Source organism: Cetorhinus maximus, chromosome 20 (assembly GCF_964194155.1).
Source record: "Cetorhinus maximus chromosome 20, sCetMax3.hap1.1, whole genome shotgun sequence".
Lineage (NCBI taxonomy): Eukaryota > Metazoa > Chordata > Chondrichthyes > Lamniformes > Cetorhinidae > Cetorhinus > Cetorhinus maximus.
The window spans coordinates 77,034,631-77,054,443 of NC_135898.1; the positions used below are offsets into that span (position 1 = coordinate 77,034,631).

General features: G+C 40.5%; 1 protein-coding gene across 1 annotated transcript in view; it reads left to right on the forward strand.

Annotated features, from left to right (window-relative positions):
* The window catches only part of marchf5 (membrane-associated ring finger (C3HC4) 5), a 98,149-nt gene that overhangs the window by 59,850 nt on the left and 18,486 nt on the right, over window positions 1–19,813 (forward strand). The window contains exon 3 of the mRNA XM_078564950.1: window positions 19,518–19,648. Within this exon, the coding sequence (XP_078421076.1) occupies window positions 19,518–19,648 (131 nt within the window). The remainder of the gene's footprint in view (window positions 1–19,517; window positions 19,649–19,813) is intronic.

Sequence of the window (19,813 nt, forward strand, 5' to 3'; positions counted from 1 at the left end):
ATTATTACATAGGGATGTCTTCCAGTGGACCAGCAATGTTAAATAGCACAAGTTAAAACATTGCACTATATACAACATTGATAATTGTCACTTGGTGGCGCAGAACTTGAATGAATGGCAAATTTCAAACAATCATGGCAAGCTATGCTACAGGAGAAAAGGGTGCTTATTGGTTGGCAAGTCGACTCTGGCTGGAAAGTTGGTATGGAGAAAACAACAGGGAACAATAGGCTCCCCAAGCTTTCGGTTAATTCAATAAAGGTACAAAGCTTGAACATATTCCTTTTGTTTGCAGAGAACAGGTCTCTGCTTACAAATGCATGTTGCTTCTAGTAAGCCAAGTTATGAGCTCGACTGATTGATTGATTGTCTTAAATTTGTTGTTAGCGAAGCTATTAGCTCACTCAGGATTGTTCAGCAAATGCTGCCCAATCGCAGAATCACATCTGACAGCCTAATTTTGTTGCAGTAATTAATTGATTTTTTTTTTTTCTTTAAAATGCTAGTGGGAGAGTTCAACAGTACACAGATTTTTCTCGTGTATGTTTGATTATCAGCTCCTTTTTGATTTTAATACTAAATTATCTCAATGCATGGAGATCCCATTAATTGTTTCAAATGTATTTTTTAACCTGTCTTTTTAAATAATTGAGTCTATCTGGAGTTTCAAAGTGAATATCTGCCTGGGACTTGTGAAGAGAATAAAGACGGGTCTTTTAGTTGGTGAGAAAAATATATTAATAACATTGATGGTATAATTTATCATATTAGTGAACTACTTATTTTTCTATCTCAGTGAGGATGCAGGGGATGATCAGCATTGCTATCAAGTGGCACTTGCTTAACATTAACCTGCTCACTGACGCTCAGTTTGGGTTCTGCCAGGGCCACTCAACACTTGATCTCATTGCAGCCTTGGTTCAAACATGGATTAAAGAGCTGAACTCCAGAGGTAAGGTGAGAGTGACTGCCCTTGAATCAAAGCAGCATTTGACTGAGTGTGGCATCAAGGCACCCTAGCAAAACTTGAGTCAATGGAAATCAGGGAGAAAACTCTCTGCTGGTTGGAGTTATACCTAGCACAAAGGAAGATGGTTGTGGTTTGTTGGAGGTCAGTCGTCTCAATTTCAGGACATCACTGCAGGAATTCCTCAGGGTGGTGTCCTAGGCCCAACCATCTGCTGCTTCATCAATGACCTTCTTTCATCATGGGGGTCAGAAGTGGGGGTGTTTGCTGATGATTCCACAATGTTCACCATTTGTGCCTCCTCAGATACTGAAGCAGCTAATGTCCAAATACAGAAAGACCTGGACAGTATCCAGGCTTGGGCTGACAAGTGGCAAGTAACATTCATGCCACACAAGTGCCAGGCAATGACCATCTCCAATGGGAGAATCTAACCATCACTCCTTGACATTCAATGGCATTCCCATCACTGAATCCCCCACTACCAACGTCCTGGGGGTTACCATTGACCAGAAACTGAACTGGACTAGCCATATAAATACTGTGGCTACAAGAGCAGGTCAGAGGCTGGGAATCCTGTGGAGGGTAACTCATCTCCTGACTCTCCAAAGCCTGTCCACTATCTACAAGTGACAAGTCAGAAGTGTGATGGAATATTCTCCACTTGCCTGGATGAGTACAGCTCCCACGACACAAGAAGCTTGACACCATCCAGGACAAAGTAGTCTACTTGATTGGCACCCCATTTAAAAACATTCTCTCCCTTCACTGACACACAGTGGCAGCAGTGTGTACCACCTACAAAATGCACTGCAGGAATGCACTGAGCCTCCTTCGACAGCACCTTCCAAACCCATAACCACTACCATCTAGAAGGACAAGAGCAGCAGACACATGAGAACACCACAACCTGGAAGTTCCCCTCCAAGCCATTCATCATCCTGACCTGGAAATATATCACTGTCACTGGATCAAAATCACTCCCACTCTAACAGTACTGTGGGTGTACCTGCACTGCATTGAATGCAGCAGTTTATGAAGGCAGCTCACCACCACCTTCTCAAGAGCAATCAGGGATGCAGCCTATCCCAGCAGGCAATGAGCACTAGGTGGAGTACACCCAGGACGGGACTGCTGCACAAATATATTACTATTAGTGACTTGTTCTATTAGTGTTTGTCTTAGACTTCCTTTTGAGGACACTGAATAGAACCGTTATCTCAATTAATCTAAAGAGGGTTCTCAATTTGTTGCCTAGCCTTGCTCCAAATTTTGCCGAGATATCAGGGCAAGTGAAAGCACTTTTGGAAGCTCACATATGAGACTACTTTGAAAAATAGAAGATTAAAAATATGTAGAGTTTTTAAAAAATTAAAAGAAACCTTCCAATGTATATTGCTCTCTGGTGGATGACTGATTCTCTATCAGCTGAAGGGTGGAACCCCTTCCTCATAAAGTGGTTAAATACTTGTTTATAGTCAGTATGGTTGAAATGATTTTATGAAAAAACATGAATAACTCCTGAGGCATTGTTGTTATTTGGACCTTTTTGTTTAGTCTGGCAACTCCTTCCTTGAATAACAATGTATTTTCTTTCCACTGCTTCCTTTGGATAAGATGTTCCATCGTATTTTCTTTAACTTTTAGTCGCATGCATTGTGCTGTGTCTGTAGCAGGGAAGGCATGCAGGTAGTCAAGCCCCATGCCTCTGCTATTGTTGCTAAGTAACCAGCATCCTTGAATTTATTGCAAGAACAGGAGCCAAGTCATTCCCTGTTCTTGGAAGTATCTGGTCTGTACTGTGCATTTCCACACAGTGACATGGCTGAAATTGGGAACTCAGCAAGATGAGAAATCAGTTGTGTATCCATATTCTGATAATTGCAACATTTTACACCTTGATTCTTAAAATCTTCCAAAATGCAGCTTGAGCCTTTGGAAAGGCTGCTTATTCTGATTTTCCATTGAGGCTGATTTCTTTCCACATATCCCTTCTGGTGTATTCTTTCAGCTAGATGACTGGAACATTATTGATATGCCTTTCAACTTCCTGTAACTCAATAACAGTTGGACAAGAGCCAATAACAGGACTAAACATTTTTTCTTTGTAGCCAGCTTCCTTTAGAATTCATTTGCACTTATTTTCTATAGACATCACCATTGATGTCTGAAATTTAGGAAAAATCCAGAATTTTCAACTATGTGGTTATTGCATCAAAAGTGTTAACAGTATTTCCAGGAAATAAAATATCCTCAATTATTTAGACAGCTAAAAAAGAATCTCCTCCTCTTCTTAGCCACTCAGAACAATAAATTAATATCATTTTTTCTCAGCAACATTTCACACCTTGTGTGGTGTTCTGCCTGAAGTAATTATGATCCTCTCAACTAGCAGTTGCAGTTCTACAGTGCAGTAAACTACCAATAAAGTATTGATCTTACGTCGGGTTGCAGTGGTGCTTGAAGTGGAAAAAGTAGTATCTTGTTGGTGGAGCAAGTGCTGTCCTGAGATTTAAAGCATCCCCAACGGAAAATACTGGAAAAGTATTTTTTTTAAGTTAATGCTGTATAAGTATTGTTTAAATCTGTGTTTAAATTTGAATTATTTACCTGTTTTGAGTAGGGTTTGGCTTTTTGTAACACTGGTTTTAATCTGCATGGCTTGACTCCAGATTATATCTCGATCTTCTGATTTGGAAGATGGGATGCTGATATTTGCATTGCATGTGGATTACATTTGCTTGCATAGATTGCTCCATCATACATCCTTGGCAAACAGCCTTATTCTTTGTTCACAAGCATTTATACAGGATGTATTTTTAAGTTGTTCAGCCAGTGACCCCGAGCTGTGGACTCGTGCTACAGCTGGAAAGATTTCAAAAACATTGTCAAGCAACATTGCTGCAAACAACCAGTGTTTAAATAACCGAAGTATTTGTTTTCTTTGAAGGGCAAGTTGTGAGAAGTAACTTCTGAGTGTCTGCACAATAATCCAGACTTGCGAGTGAAAGATGCAGGCAGTATTGTTGGAGGAGGATGCAGCGACAGGGGTGGAGGAAGTAAATCAAAGGATTTGTAATCTAGGATAAGGAATTTTAAATCGATGCATTGAGGGGATTTGAATTGGAAGCTGACCAAGATGGAGCTGATACAAGTAAGTGGGATTTCATATGGGATAGGATGTGTGGATGGCTGTTAGGTTATTTAGAGTTCGTGTACAGTGGAGTTTAAGAGGCCAGCAAGGAAAGTTGAGCCTTGAGTTGGTACTCTTGGATTGAAAGTTTCAGTGAAATTGAGGTTTAGACAGGTAATTTTATGAGGTGTTAGGTGATATTGATGCCTTTGTATGGTTTGAAGGTCAGCTCAGAGGCAAACAGGATACTGAAATTACAATCTAGAATCATAGAATGGTTACAGTACAGAAGGGGGCCATTTGGTCCATTGTGTGCATGACTACTCTCTGAAAGAGCAACTCAGTTGTCTCAGTCCACTGCCTTTTCCCCATAACTCTGCAATTTTTTTCCAGATTATTATACAGTACACTCTCTCGAAAGCCATTATTGAATCTACCTTCACCAGACTCTAGGGCAGTGCATTTAAATCATATTCACTTTTTTGTAAAAAAAAAAAAATTCCTCGTGTCACATTTGGTTCCTTTGCCATTCATCTTAAATTGGTACCCTCTGGCTTTCAATCTTTCTGCCAATGCTAACAGTTTCTCCTTATCTACTCTGCCCATATCCCTCACCAAACTTCTTTATTAAATCTCCTCTTAATCTTCTCTAAGATGAACAGCTCCAACTTCTCCAGTTACCCTCGTAACTTAAGTCCCTCATCCCTGGAACCATGCTTGTAAATCTTTTCTGCCCAATTTCCAAGGCATTTACATCTTGGCTAAAGTGTGGTGCCCAAAATTGGGAACACTATCCAGCTGAACCTTATAAAAAATTGTTTTCGGCTCACCATAAACTTCCTTGCATTTGTGCTGTATTTATAAAGCTCAGAATCTTGTATACCTCATTAACCACTTTCTCAAACTGCCCTGACATTTTCAACAATTAGTGCACATATGTCACAAGGACCCTCTGCTCTGCACCTTTTAGAGATGAGTCATTTATTTAATGAGGCCTCTCCTCATTCTTCCTCCCAAAATTGATCACTTCACAAACCTTGGCGTTAAATTTCATCAGCTATGTATTGGCCTAATCCACCAACCAATGACTTCTTGAAGTCCATCACAGTTTCAGTACTTATAAGTTTTGTGTCATCTGCAGACTTTGAAATTGTGCCTTGCACACCCAAGTCCAGGTCATTAATATATATCAAGAAAAGCAATGGTCCTAATGCCAATTCCTGGGGAACCCCACTGTGTACCAACCAAATGAACCATTTGCCAATATTCTCTGTTTCCTGTCACTCTAATAATCCAGAGATTCAGGCTAATGCTCTGGGGACCTGGATTCGAATCCCACCATGGTGGTGCCTGGGACATGGGTGAAATTTGAATTCAATAAAAATGTGGAATTAAAAGTCCAATGATGACCATGAAACCATGCCGATTTTCCCAAAAAACCATCTGGTTCACTAATGTCCTTTGGAACCTGCCATCCTTGCCTGGCATACATGTGACTTCAGATCCAGACTCCAACAATGTGGTTGACTGCCCTCTGAAATGGCCCAGCTAGCCACTCAGTTGCATCAATTGCTAAAAAGCCTTAAAGGAATGGAACTGGATGGACCACCCGGCATCGACATAGGCACTGGAAACGACAACGGCAAACTCAGCCCTGTTGACCCTGCAAAGTCCTCCTTACTAACATCTGGGGGCTTGTGCCAAAATTGGGAGAGCTGTCTCACAGACTAGTCAAGCAACAGCCTGACATAGTCATCCTCACGGAATCATATCTTACAGATAATGTCCCAGGCACCACCATCACCATCCCTGGGTATGTCCTGTCCCACCAGCAGGACAGACCCAGCAGAGGTGGCAGCACAGTGGTACGCAGTGGGGAGCGAGTTACCCTTGGGGTCCTCAACATCGACTCCAGACCCCATGAAGTCTCATCGCATCAGGTCAAACATAGGCAAGGAAACCTCCTGCTGATTACCATGTACCATGTCCCCCTCAGCTGACGAATCAGTACTCCTGCATGTTGAACACCACTTGGAGGAAGCATTGAGGGTGAAGAATGTACTCTGGGCGGGGGACTTCAATGTCCATCATCAAGAGAGGCCCGGTGGCACCACCACCGACTGAGCTGGCCAAGTCCTTAAGAACATAGCTGCTAGACTGGGTCTGCGGCAGGTGGTGAGGGAACCAACAAGAGGGGAAAAATATACTTGACCTCATTCTCACCAACCTGCTTGCTGCTGATGCATCTGTTGATGATACTATCAGTAGGAGTGACCAACGCACAGTCCTTGCTGAGACAAAGTCTCATCTTCACATTAAGGATAATCCTCCATCGTGTTGTGTGACACTACCACCGTGCTAAATAGGATAGATTTCAAACAGATCGAGCAACTCAAGACTGGGCAAACATGAGGCGCTGTGGACCATCAGCAGCAGAATTGCACTCAACCACAATATGCAACTTCATGGCCTGGCATATTCCCCACTCTATCATTACCACCAAGCCAAGGGATCAGCCCTGTTTAAAAGAAGTGTGCAGAAGGGCATGCCAGGAACAGCACCAGGCATACCTAAAAATGAGGTGTCAACTGAGTGAAGCTACAACACAGGACGACTTGCTGCCAAACAGTATAAGTAGCACGTATAGACAGAGCTAAGTGATTCCACAACCAACAGATCAGATTTAAGTTCTGCCTCATCCAGACATGAATGGTGGTGGACAATTAAACAACTCGTTGGAGGAAGAGGCCCCACAATTACCCCCATCCTGAATGATGGGGGAGCCGAGCACAACAGTGCAAAAGACAAGGCTGAAGCATTAGCAACAATCTTCTTCAGCCAGAAGTGCCTTATGGATGATCCATCTCGGCCTCCTCCAGGGGTTCTCAGCATCACAAATGCCGGTCTTCAGCCAATTCGATTCACTCCACGTGATATCAAGAAACGGCTGAAGGCACTGGATACTGTAAATGCTGTGGGGCCTGACACTATTCCAGCTATAGTACTGAAGATTTGTGCTCCAGAACTTATCGCACCCTTAGCCAAGCTGTTCCAGTACAGCTACAACATTGGCATCTACCTGGCAATATGGAAAATTGCCTAAATATGTCCTGCACAAAAAAAGCAGGACAAATCCAATCTGGCCAGTTACTGCTCCATCAGTCTACTCGTGATCATCTGTAAAGCGATGGAAGGGGTCATCAATAATGCTATCAAGCGGCACTTGCTTAGCAAGCACCTGCTCACTGACACAGTTTGGTTTCCGCCTGGGCCACTCAGCTTCTGACCTCATTACAGCCTTGATTCAAACATGGACAGAAGAGCTGAACTCCAGAGGTGAGATGACATCAAGGCAGCATTTTATCAAGGGTGGCACAAGGAGCCTTAGCAATACTGGAGTCAGTGGGAATCGGGGTTGTGGGAGGGAGGGGCAAGCTCTCTGGTTGGAGTCAAACCCAGCCCAAAAGATGGTTGGGGCAGTTGGTAGTCAATCATTTCAGTTCCAGGACATTGCTGCAGGAGTTCTTCAGGGTAATGTCCTAGGCCCAACCATCTTTAGCTGCTTCATCAATGATGTCCGTCATTAAGTCAAAATTGGCGATGTTCACAATTTGCTACGACTCAGATACTAAAGCAGCCCATGCCCAAATGCAGCAAGACCTAGACGATATGGTGGCAAGTAATATTTGTGTCACACAAGTGCCAGGCAATGACCATCACTCACAAGAGAATCTAATCATCGCCCCATGACATTCAGTGGTATTACCATAGCTGAACCCCCTGCTATCAACATCTTCGGGGGTTACCATTGACCGGACTGGACTATAAACTGAACTGGATATAAATACTGTGGCTATAAGAGCAGGTCAGAGGCTTGAAATCCTGCGGCGAGTAACTCACCTCTTGATTCCCCAAAGCCTGCCCGCCATCTACAACACACAAGTCAGGAATGTGATGGAATACTCACCAATTGCCTGGATGAGTGCAGCTCCAGCAATACTTGACACTTGACATCATCCAGGGCAAAGCAGCCTGCTTGATTGGCACCCCATCCAAAAACATTCACTCCCTCCACCACCAACGCACAGTGGCAGCAGTGTGTATCATCTACAAGATGCACGACAGGAACTCACCAAGCCTCCTTAGACAGTACCTTCCAAACCCACAACCATTACTATCTAGAAGGGCAAGGGCAGTAGGCACATGGGAACACCACCACCTTGAAATTCCCCCCCAAGCTACTCACCATCCTGACTTCGAAATATGTTGCTGTTCCTTCACTGTCGCTGGGTCAAAATCCTGGAACTCCTTCCCTAACAACACTGTGGGTGTACCTACTCCACATGGACTGCAGGCATTCAAGAAGGCAGCTCACTACCACTACCTCAAGGGCAATTAGGAATGGGCAATAAATGCTGGTCTAGCCAACTCCCACATCCCATGAACAAATAAAAAAAAACCTCAGCTAACTTTATATCCGTTCTGCCACTGTTACTTTTATTCTATGGCTTTTAACTTTGCTGACAAGCCTGTTAGGTGGCACTTTAGTAAATGTCATTTGGAAAGCCACATCAATTGCATTACCCTCCTCAACTGTCTGTTACCTGTACCTCGTCAAAAAAAAACTCAAGTTAGTTATACGTGATTTGCTCTTAACAGATCCATGCTGGCTTTCCTTATTAATCCACATCTGTTCAAGTGACTGACCCAGATACTAAAAGCTTTCCTACCATCGGGATTAAATTGACTGACCTAGAGTTGTTGAACTTAACCTTGCAATTCTGGTACCACCCTGGTAACCAAGGAAGATTGTAACCAAGGAGAGTGGCCTGTGCCTCTATAATTTCCACATTTACTTCCCTCAGTATTCTTCGATGGATCCAATCCAATCCTGGTGACTTAGCAACTTATAAGTGCAGCCTACCTTTCTAATACCTCTTTATCAATTTTTATCCTACCCAGTGCATCAGCTACCTCCTTTTTCAGTACGACTTTCACAGCATCTTGTTTCTTGGTGCAAAGTACTCAATTAGTACCTCAGCCATACACTCTGCCTTCATGTGTAAACCTCCCTTTTGATCTCTAATCTTTTCTACCACTTGACACTAATTTGCTATTTGGAATAGGTAGTGCAATTGGCAAGCACCGTAGATTTAGTCCAGCTAAATCGGTACAGTGGCTCATACAGAAAGAGGGATGTGTCACAACTAGCCTTAAATAGGTGGGTTAATGTTACTAAGCCGATAATTTTCTCTTTCAGATAATTTGTGTGGAGTGGCTTTTTGAATGTTAAATTAATTTACACTGACAATATGATCTTGAAACTTGCCAGTTTGAATTTCATCCTCCCTTGTTGGTTCAAATCAGAATTTAAATAACTTTAGAGCCTTTCCTGCCTTTGTCCATTTTTGTTACATGTAATTGATTATGTTTTAAACAAATACATAATACCTCAATTTTTTCCATGTCAGCGTTAACCTGATTATTAAAATTCATGTCTTCACAATTATTCCACGTCATATTTAAAAGCCCTCAAATAATTAAGGAAATTGACACGTATTCAAATGACTCATACCAGGCTACATCCAAATTTGACACAGCTCTTTCTGAAAGGCAAATACATGTTTAAACTAATGGGAATTCAAGATGAAGAAACTGGCAAAAAATTGGCTGAAGGAAAGGGAACAGCAAGTGCTTGTTAGCGAAGTGATGTTAAGTGTGAGGAGTAGGAAGTGCTGCGAGATACCCCAGGAATCAGTGCTGGGGTTTTTTTTGTTTCTATCTTGTATCAATAATTTAAATTTATAAGCTGAAATCAAATTGGGAAAAATGGCACATTGAGGTGGGAGGGGTGTAGTTGATCAGCCAGTGAAGGACACTTAAGCCTGATGAGGCAGCTGAACAGATGGTTAAATGCTAAATGGCCAGTACAGTGGGAGATGCCCCCTATCAATGATGTAAGTGATGGTGGAAATCTCAAAACGTTTACTTTTTAATAGTCTCCCTGATTGCCACCGGTCATTCTAGACCAGTTAATTGCCCTTCTGGTTGTCACAGCAAATGCGAGTACGCTGATTTGCAGTTTCTGAATCATGACAGAGATTTCCCCTGAAAGTGACAGAATGATGCATCAGCTGGGGATGATAGAACCGTAGAACTTCACAGTGCATGAATTGGCCACTTGGCCCATCATGTGAGAGATGGCTCTTTGATGAAGGAATCCAAAACTAATACCTGCCCTACTCTTTCTGTAGAGCATGCATGCACAGTGGTCAAATTATCACACTCAATCTGTGGAAACAAAGTAGTAGCTCATTTACAAAGGAATATGCTGGTTAGTTTGCAAGTAAGTGCAGTAGACCAATGTTCCTAAGACACGCTGTGAATTTGCATCAATATCAGCTTTCGTAAAATTAGCACTTATGTTTCTGTAATACAGGATGCAACAAAACAAGTAGACTGTGTTGCGAACTTTTTCCTTCTCAAGCTCTCTGCCCCAAAGGCAGGTCTGATGCACAACACCTTGATGTCCACCACAGGTGGAGTAAGGGGGCAGGTCCTGAATCCACCCCAGCCGAAATGGGGATCGAACCCTGTGCTGTTGGCACCAATTTGATTCACACCAACTGTCCAGCTAACTGAGCCAAACAGTTCACTAAGAAATGCACACTGTGGCAACTTACGCTTTTACATGTTTTTTGTAGCCTGGAGCTGTGGAGAGTGATGGTCGAGTCTCCAATTTCTTTACATCGCATGCATGTGATGGCTAACCAGGAATCTCTCCTGCTGTTGCCGCCTGCCATTGGCATAGGTTGGAATGATTTACAAGTTGATACTTGACCTAGTGGCTGTGCTGTGAACACTCCTTCCTTGACCATCATGTCCTGGAATGGAGTTTCTGGCTCACAGACCTCTTGCTGAATCATGAATCAGAAGACTACAAGTCAAAGGGTTTGATGCTGAAGCTGGACACACCCACCTTGGTGACTATGTCTAGATTTGGTCATTGAGATACAAGAAAATATTTCAATTTCTGACATTTAAATCATCCTGATAGCTCCTCTCTACTGCTTTCAGATTTTGAAGTATGAAAAGGTTATAAAGATAGCCATTCTTCTGATCACCTATGTTTAGTGATATAATAAATGTGATTGATTTCTTCAATTCAGTACTTCTAACAAAAGCTTAATTCTTCAGGATTTGTTTACACTTTTACCAGGACTTAAGATTTTTTTTGAAAATATATTTACAATATTGCTACACATCGTATTTAGAGAAATTCTTTGAATTATGCATTTGTTTTTCCACTGAGCAATGAAAAGCAGAGAAAAAATGAATATTAGCTTTGTGAGCTCTTTGTGACCCCTGCTGGATGGAATTAAATAGTATTTAATACACTATGCAATTTCAAAGCATTCTGTGTATGGAGAGAGGTTATATTTAGTTACTTGTAGTTCAATCTCACATTTGTCCTTACTGACTTCTGCACCTTGTGATGTAATTCCATACATATTTTTAACACAATAATCAATTGACTTGAACAAAAATTGTTAGCTTTATTAATATCTATTTATTCATAAATCGCTCTCCCACTCTGTCCTCTCTCTCAGCTCAAACTAGAAACACCTTCCTTTGGCGCAATCTTGTTCCTAAGTTAATGAATATTAGGGAAGTTAACTTTCAGAAGCAGTCAACATAACCTGACCTTTTGTTCCTTGTTTATTTTTTTAATTAACCATTGCTGAAACAGCATAGTGCAGGAAATATGACCTTGTCTAGCATGTTATGGGTAAGTATAGTCGAACATTTAATGTGCCTAAATAGTTTACTAAAAGCCTGTATGTTTGTTTTAAAGGATATTTGAACGCTGCTTTGAAAGGAAAAATAATTGATTTGTACTTTTACATTTGTCTGTTTAATCATTGATTTGGGAAATAAATCTTTAATACAATGTACTCAAATATTTTTATCCGACATTCTTCAAGCTTTCAGCCCACATGATGTTTGTATTCCATAGCTCAGAACACAACCAGTCTGCTGCCAGGCCCCTACTGGCTGGAACCAGCTGTGAGGAGATGGGTAGATTGACTCACCCTCTGATTTTCAGTCCTTCATGGAAAAGAACATAATTTAAATTGCCTCTAACTAAATAGTTTGGCTGAGATCAAAAGTTTGGTGTTGGCATTTCCAACCTAGATTGTATAGCATGTTAGTTTACTAGCTTGCTGTGCCATGGGGCTGTCTCAGCACACAATATATTTTCACTATGCCACTTAATTATTTTGTGAAATGTTTCTTATCTTTGTATAAAAGGTATTAAAGTGACACATATGTTTTTGAAAATTAAGCAAATGATTCAACATCATTGAATATGTTTGGCATTGGAAGAAAAAGTTGGGTTCCTAACATCTAACTCAGGAATTGCAATCTCATGTGACCCTGTGTTACTGGTTTGCTTCAGGTTTTTGTTTAAATTTGTGTAGCTGAACAGTTTTATTTTCATATCTATTTTCAGGATGTAGGCCATGTTACCACACTCTCACTTATTTCCAATCCTAGTTGCGTTCTCCATGAACAACTGCAGTCCTGTGCTAATCATGGTGTTTATGCTTGCTGAAGCAGACCGGCAGCCCCTGGATCTGAAGGAGTTTTGGCACTTTGCCGTTACTGTTGACAGAACAGTCACATTACTGAATTTGCCTTAGAGCTGTCAGTGCACTTCTCATTCATCCTGAAAATATGATCAGATGATCATCAGCACTGTGCTGAGAGTTTGTTTACCAACCTTCCTTCCAGTCCCATCCAATGAAGTGATTCTGTAGATCCTGCATGAGTATTTTGTATCAATCGGCAACTTTTTCTCAAGTTGTGGAGAGAGGCTGGGTAACTTGATGCATTTTAAATGCTCAAAAGGCCTGGCAAGAAAAGGATATTTTTGCTGTGGCAGCTTCAATATTTCTCAACCATGTTGGGCCTATTTTATGGTCTGTTAAATAGCTGCTTTCAACAGTTACAGACAATGGCTCAGATCTCCCAGTTCTCCTGATCATCGGGGACTAGATGTAACATCCAAGATGTGCTTCAGGATCCTGCGAGTTCCGATGCAAGGACTCTGTGGGAATTGCCCGGGAAGTTTGAACTTTCAATGGGCCTGGTTGGAGACTTCGGTCAGTTCTGACTTGCCTGGTTGGTTACCTAGGAAATGTTAAACAGGGGAATCCTAGCCTAACTCTTGGGTGACTGTACAACTGGCAGCCCTGGCTTCTCACCTGAATTCGGCACAGACTAATTAAGAGTCTGCACAAAATAGCAAAATAATTGGAAAATTTTTGATGATGGTGCAATTGTTTAAATTCAGCCCTCTCGAGTATAGACTACGTATTCATTATAACAGCAAAGATTTGCCTACATATAAGGAACGCTTAAAAAAAGCTTGATTGTTTGAAATGAACTTTATATATCATCTTGCTTCCGCCCCCCCCCCCCCCCCCCCCCCCCCCCCCCACCCCCCAGCTCCAGTGTTTCTTTTTAACTTATCCAGGTGGACCAAGCTAGCTCGCTTTCTTCAATCTCGTCCATTTTGTTCCTTTATGAATCATGTAATGAGGTATGCTGGAATGGCATGGAAAAGGATTCTTCCCATTGTAATTCTCACGTAAACAACTGCAAGAGAAATGGATGCCAGTTTTAGCCGAGACTGGTATTTGAATTCTGGTTTCTCGGCTAAGAGTCTATTGTTAGAACATCATGGCTACCAGAGCTGTCTTGATGCGCTTTATTGATGAAGGATTTTGAAAATTTGTATACACTATGTTCTAAAGATGAGAGAAATTGCATATGAAACTCCATATGTTCTGTACTTGCTTTTTAAATTGATATCGGATAATGAATTTTAGCAGCTTTTATCTTTTGTCTGTCTTGAACCCTAACAAATCCTTTGCTGCTTCAGTTATGTTTCATACGACCATACAAACTAGGAGCAGTAGGCCATTCCTCCCCTGAGCCTGCTCCATCATTTGATAAGATTATGGCTGATCGGATTGTGGACTCAACTCCACTTTGCTATCTACTCCCTATACCCTATGACTCCCTGTCACTCAAAAATCTATTTAATTCAGTCTTAAAAATATTCAGTGGCCTAGCCTCCACTGCTCTCTGGGGATGAGAATTCCACAGACCAGCGAGAAAAATTTCTCCTCTTCTCCATCTTAAATGGAGACCCCTTATTTTTAAGCTGTGACCCTTAGTTCTAGTCTCTCCCACAAAGTGAAGCATCCTCTCAGCATCCACCCTGTCAGTTCCCCTCAGGATCCTAATACGTTTCAATAAGATCACCTCTCGCTCTTCTAAACTCCAATGGCCCAACCTGTCCAACCTTTCCTCACGAGATAACCCCTTCATCCCAGGAATCAGTTGAGTGAACCTTCTCTGAACTGCTAATGCATTTATATCCTTAAATAAGGAGACCAAAACTGTACACAGTTCTCCAAATGTGGTCTCACCAAAGCCCCTGTACAATTGTGTCAAAACGTACCTACTGTTGTATTCCATACCCCGTACAATAAACATCAACATTCCTAATCACTTGCTGTACCTGCAATACTAACTTTTTGTGATTCAGATATCAGGACATCCAGAACCCTCGGTACCACAGAGTTTTGCATTTAAATAATATACCACTTTTCTATTCTTCCTACCAAAGTGGATGAGTTCAAATTTTCCTATGTTATACTCCAACTGCCAATATTTTGCCTATTCACTTAACCTATCTAAATCCCTTTGTAGACTCTTAGTGTCATCACAATTTAATTTCCTACCTATCTTTGTGTCATCAGCAAATTTAGCAACCATAAATATGGTCCCTTCATCCAAGTTATTTATCTAGATTGTAAATAGTTGAGGCTCCAGCATTGATCCCTCTGGCACTGCACTGGTTACAACTTGCCTACCCAAAAATGACCCATTTATCCCTACTGTCTGCTTCCTGTTAGCCAACCAATCCTCTGCCCATAATAATATGTTGCCCCCTACACCATGAGGTCTTATTTTGTGTAGTAACCTTTGATGTGGTACCTTATCAAATGCCTTTTGGAAATCCAAGTACACCACGTCCACAAGTTCCCCTTTATCCACATTACTTATTCCTTCCTCAAAGAAGTCAAATAAATTAGTCAAGCATGATTTCCCTTAGGCAAAACCATGTTGACTCTGCCTAAATGCATTAAGATTTTCTAAGTGCCCTGCTATAACCTCCTTTGAATGATAGATTCTAGCATTTTCCCTATGATGAATGTGTTTGACTGGCTGCATGTACTAATTTGGGTAAGCTCTGCCATGAAGAAGGTTGTCTTTCTTCAGTCTTCTGGATTTTGTAGCTTTGGACTGGAAGCAATCCTTTGACTGAAAAAACAAAACAAGGATAATTTTATCCTATGGATCTCCGAGCATACTTGTTAAGAACTTAATTGAGGTGGCCTACACTTCATCTTAATGAGTCTAAACTGGATTTATATCCTGGCTCTAGAGGTGAGATGACACTAATATTGTCAGTTGACTCCTTTAAATTTGCTACCTGTAATATAGAGGCACATGTCAAGCCAAATTTGGTCAGAATTGCTCAACAGTGATATTAATTTTGCCTTCTCAGAAACACCTGATAACATGAATTTTTAAATTTTAAAGAAAAATTAAACTTGTCATTGCGGATTTAATGGTAAATTATGCTTGATTTTTTTAAATATTTTTTCATGGGATGTGGACGTCGCTGGCTAGGCCAGCATTTATTGCCCATCCTTAATTGCCTTGTTCAGAGGACATTTAAAAGGCAACCACATTGCTGTGGGTCTGGAGTCACATGTAGGCCAGACCAATTAGGGCAGCAGATTTCCTTCCCTAAAGGACATTAGTGAACCAGATGGGTTTTTACGACAATTGGCAATGGTTTTGTGGTGGTCATCTGACTTTTAATTCCAGATTTTTATTGAATTCAAATTTCACCATCTGCTGTGGTGGGATTCAAATCCAGGGAAGACCCAGAGAATTACCCTGTCACGGGTGGTAATGACCAGTGACAATAATGTCCAGTGACAACACCATTATGCCACCACCTCCCCCATATTACTTGACTCTTTTGAAGAATTGACAGACTCTATACCCAGTGCATTCCCATCATTTGTACTGTCTGGATTTTCAGAATCCATTCAGTGAAGTGCCTTATTGTCGCCTTGTTACAAAAACGTGGCATAAAACCGATTGAGTATCGTGACTAGAAAGTTAATTGATGGACAGGAAACAGGAGATTACGATTAATGTATTATGCATGGATTAGAAAAGAGTTTGAAGTGATGTATCTCAGGGGTTGCTATTAGACTCACTTTAGCTCAAGAAAGAGAGTGAGAATGGCCTTTTGAGAACAAAAGTTTATATGTTACAAGATAAGGAAAAAATCTTCTACGACTTTTGCTCTCCATCCTTTTTTAGTTTTCATTCCATGCATCTGCTTTTTAATCTCCATCCTCCTTCACGCTCATGTGTACACACATTTTACAACCTCTGTGTGTGTCTCTTTATCTCTCTCTCTCTCTCTCTCTCTCGCTCAGACCTGTGGCCAGTTTGTGAAATGTCTTGATAAATGCTCCTCATTAACCCCCTGTAGATGGTTGGGAAACTCCAGGTCCACCATTATTATCTAGAAAATATTTACTCTTACTTTTCACATCCTTTCATGTGCAGTAATCATCTTGTTTTTCAAGGATCTATGCAACATCTTCATGATGGAACCAGTCTCCAGAGTCTTGTTCCATAGGTCAATCACCCTCTGAGGACACAATACCAAACTTTTTTGATCACACAAAATTGGAGGGTTGGCAACCAGCATCTTTTGAAATGAAGGAAAGAGCTTGGATTTATAAAATGACTTTCGCACCCTTAGGACATCCTAAATTGCTTCACAACCAGTTAATTACTTTTTGAAGTGCTATCTAGACAAATATGTAGATAATTTATGCAGAGTGTGGTTGCATATACTTTGGTGGTGTTGACTAGGACACCAGTAGAAGCTCTCTTAAAATAGTACCATATGGACCTTTTATATCAATCTAAAGAGACAGATATCTATAGTTTAACATTTGACATGGAATACGTAGCAGAATGGGAACACAGGTGGCATATGAGGTAATGCATGAAAAAAACCAAGGAAAGGCATTATAAACTCAATTGAAATACACTGAAGAATGTGGAGCAACAGAATGAGCTGGGAAGGGTGCAAATATATAATTCTTTAATATTAAAAATGCAGGTAGATAGTGCCATAAAAAGATCAATGTACTTTTCTATCAAAAGGAAGGTAGAAGAACAAAGGGATGCTAAGTTTTTACATGGCAGTGTTTAGGTGACAGAGTACTGTGTGCAGTTTTAATTGTTGCATTAGGGAAAAGACATGAAAGCCATAGAGAATATACAGTGTAGATTATCCATGGTGATAATAGGAATGGAAATCTATAGTTAAGAGCAGACTTGAGATAATGGAACAGTTTTTGTTGGTGCAAAGAATGTTAAGAGAGATATTTTAAATTATTAAACATTTTGATAATGTGCATAAGAAAAGACTGTTTCCTTTGGTTGGAAGTCGATGAAAAGGGATCCGTTTCAGACCTTCATGGAGTGAGAATGATTAGGAGAAATCTCTATGTAATATTGTAGGAACATAGAGTGGTTCACAGGGAGTAGTTGAGGCATTGACCATTGCATCTCATTAAGCAGAAAAGCATTTGAAACAAAGAAAGGGTTTTAGGAGTATGTGGAGAGAGCAAGACAGTGGGATTAGTTTAAGATTGCTTTAACTAAATATCAGTGCAAACTGGGTGAGCCAGTTGGTTGTCTTCTGTGTTGCCAATCTCCTACAATTCTGACTCAACCTTTTGGTGCAACGAAGTAAAATAGTTTTGACCAGCATGTCATTTCACAGCGAAAATTGCAGGATTGTACCTTGCATTCCAAGACCAAGGTGACCTACTGGAACCTAATTCATTGTTCTTCGTTTATAATCGGCACAATGATGCAAACAAAGCCTGAAAAGGATAGGGAGCATCACGTAAGGTGGATCATGGCTTGAATTGCCATGTTTTTTTCAATGTCAATAAAAATCTAGACAACCCATACAAACTGTACTGTCATGGGATCTGGAGAGGAATCGTGCTAATAACTTGCCTTTTTTTTGAAGCATATACCTATCATCATTATTGTGGAAAAATGCACTTTGTATTTTTAACCCCTCACCCTTTACAAATGGCTGCTGTAAGTGAAATAGCCTAAAGAAGGGGATATCTGCATGAGGATAGTGCATGAAATGTAATGTTTACAAGCTTAATTTTACTTTGTCTTTTTCTTAATCATCTTTGAATCGATTCTAAATGTTAACCAATGTTCAGTATTTATCAGCAACCAGGAACTGTGAAATCAACTCTAATGTAAAACCAGTAATTAAACCTAAACAACTGCCTTGCGTTATGACCCAGCAGTTGGTAAAGCCGAGTTATTTAAAAATCACAGAGGGAAACTTTAAACAACTATCATAACCTATATTTTTATTTTTGTTTGAGATGCAGCTCTAAATTCAGGAATCAGACCACCAGTTCTCGAGACGTTTTATATCAAAGTACATGAGACATTTATTAAGTTAAATATATACATGTGGTTACAAATTACTACTATCATAACTTTTAACAAATTCCCAAACTAATCTCCCTAACTTTTAACAAATTCCCAAACTAATGTCCATTAAGGCAACGGGCAAAGCACTTTCACCGTACAAATTCAAAATGAGGTTCCTTTCATTTTGGTTCTTGTGGAGACAATTGCAGGCTTACAGCTGCTTTGATCTTACGTTGTCTCTGCCCTGCACACACACAACTGCTGTCTATTATACCTAGCACACCTCATTGAATGTAAATTTTCATTGTATCACCAGCCCCTTTGAACTTCACCTCTTCTAACAATAAAACCCCTTTCATAATACCAATTTTATTGGTAATATAAACATTGCTTGTTTGCTAGCTAGGAACCAGAATTCACTCCCCTCCTTGAATATTCTATTAAACAAAATGCAAATGTACCTCTACTTCTCTACATCTCAAAACTAGTGTACATCAAAGCATCCAGACTAGCTGGCTTTAATACAATTAAGACGCATCAGACTAACCCTCTATTTAAAAAAAATAATTTCCAATAACGTTATATGCATTAATAGCTTCATGACACTTGTAAATTAGCCAGAATAAGAACCATCTGAAATGAGGTAACACAGTTGCAAATTCTTTATTTTTCTGTTGTAAACTTTGGTTTTACAATCTCTCATCCATTTCCTTTAATATAAACAAAATTTTGGTCTACATTGTTATATTTTTCACCTTGTTTTAGGTCCAGTTGTTTATGTATTGGATCTTGCAGACCGCCTCATCTCCAAAGCATGCCCATTTGCAGCAGCTGGGATAATGGTTGGTTCTATCTACTGGACAGCTGTCACCTATGGCGCTGTGACTGTTATGCAGGTAACACACTGTAATTTGCATGTAACTGAGAGAACATCTTGGATAATTTTTTTTGTTTTTCTTGTTGGATATACTTTGGCAAATATACTGCATGCAAAAGATAAGTTTGAAATCCAGATACGAACAAGATGCAGGAGTAAGGCCATTCAGCCCCTTGAGCCTGCT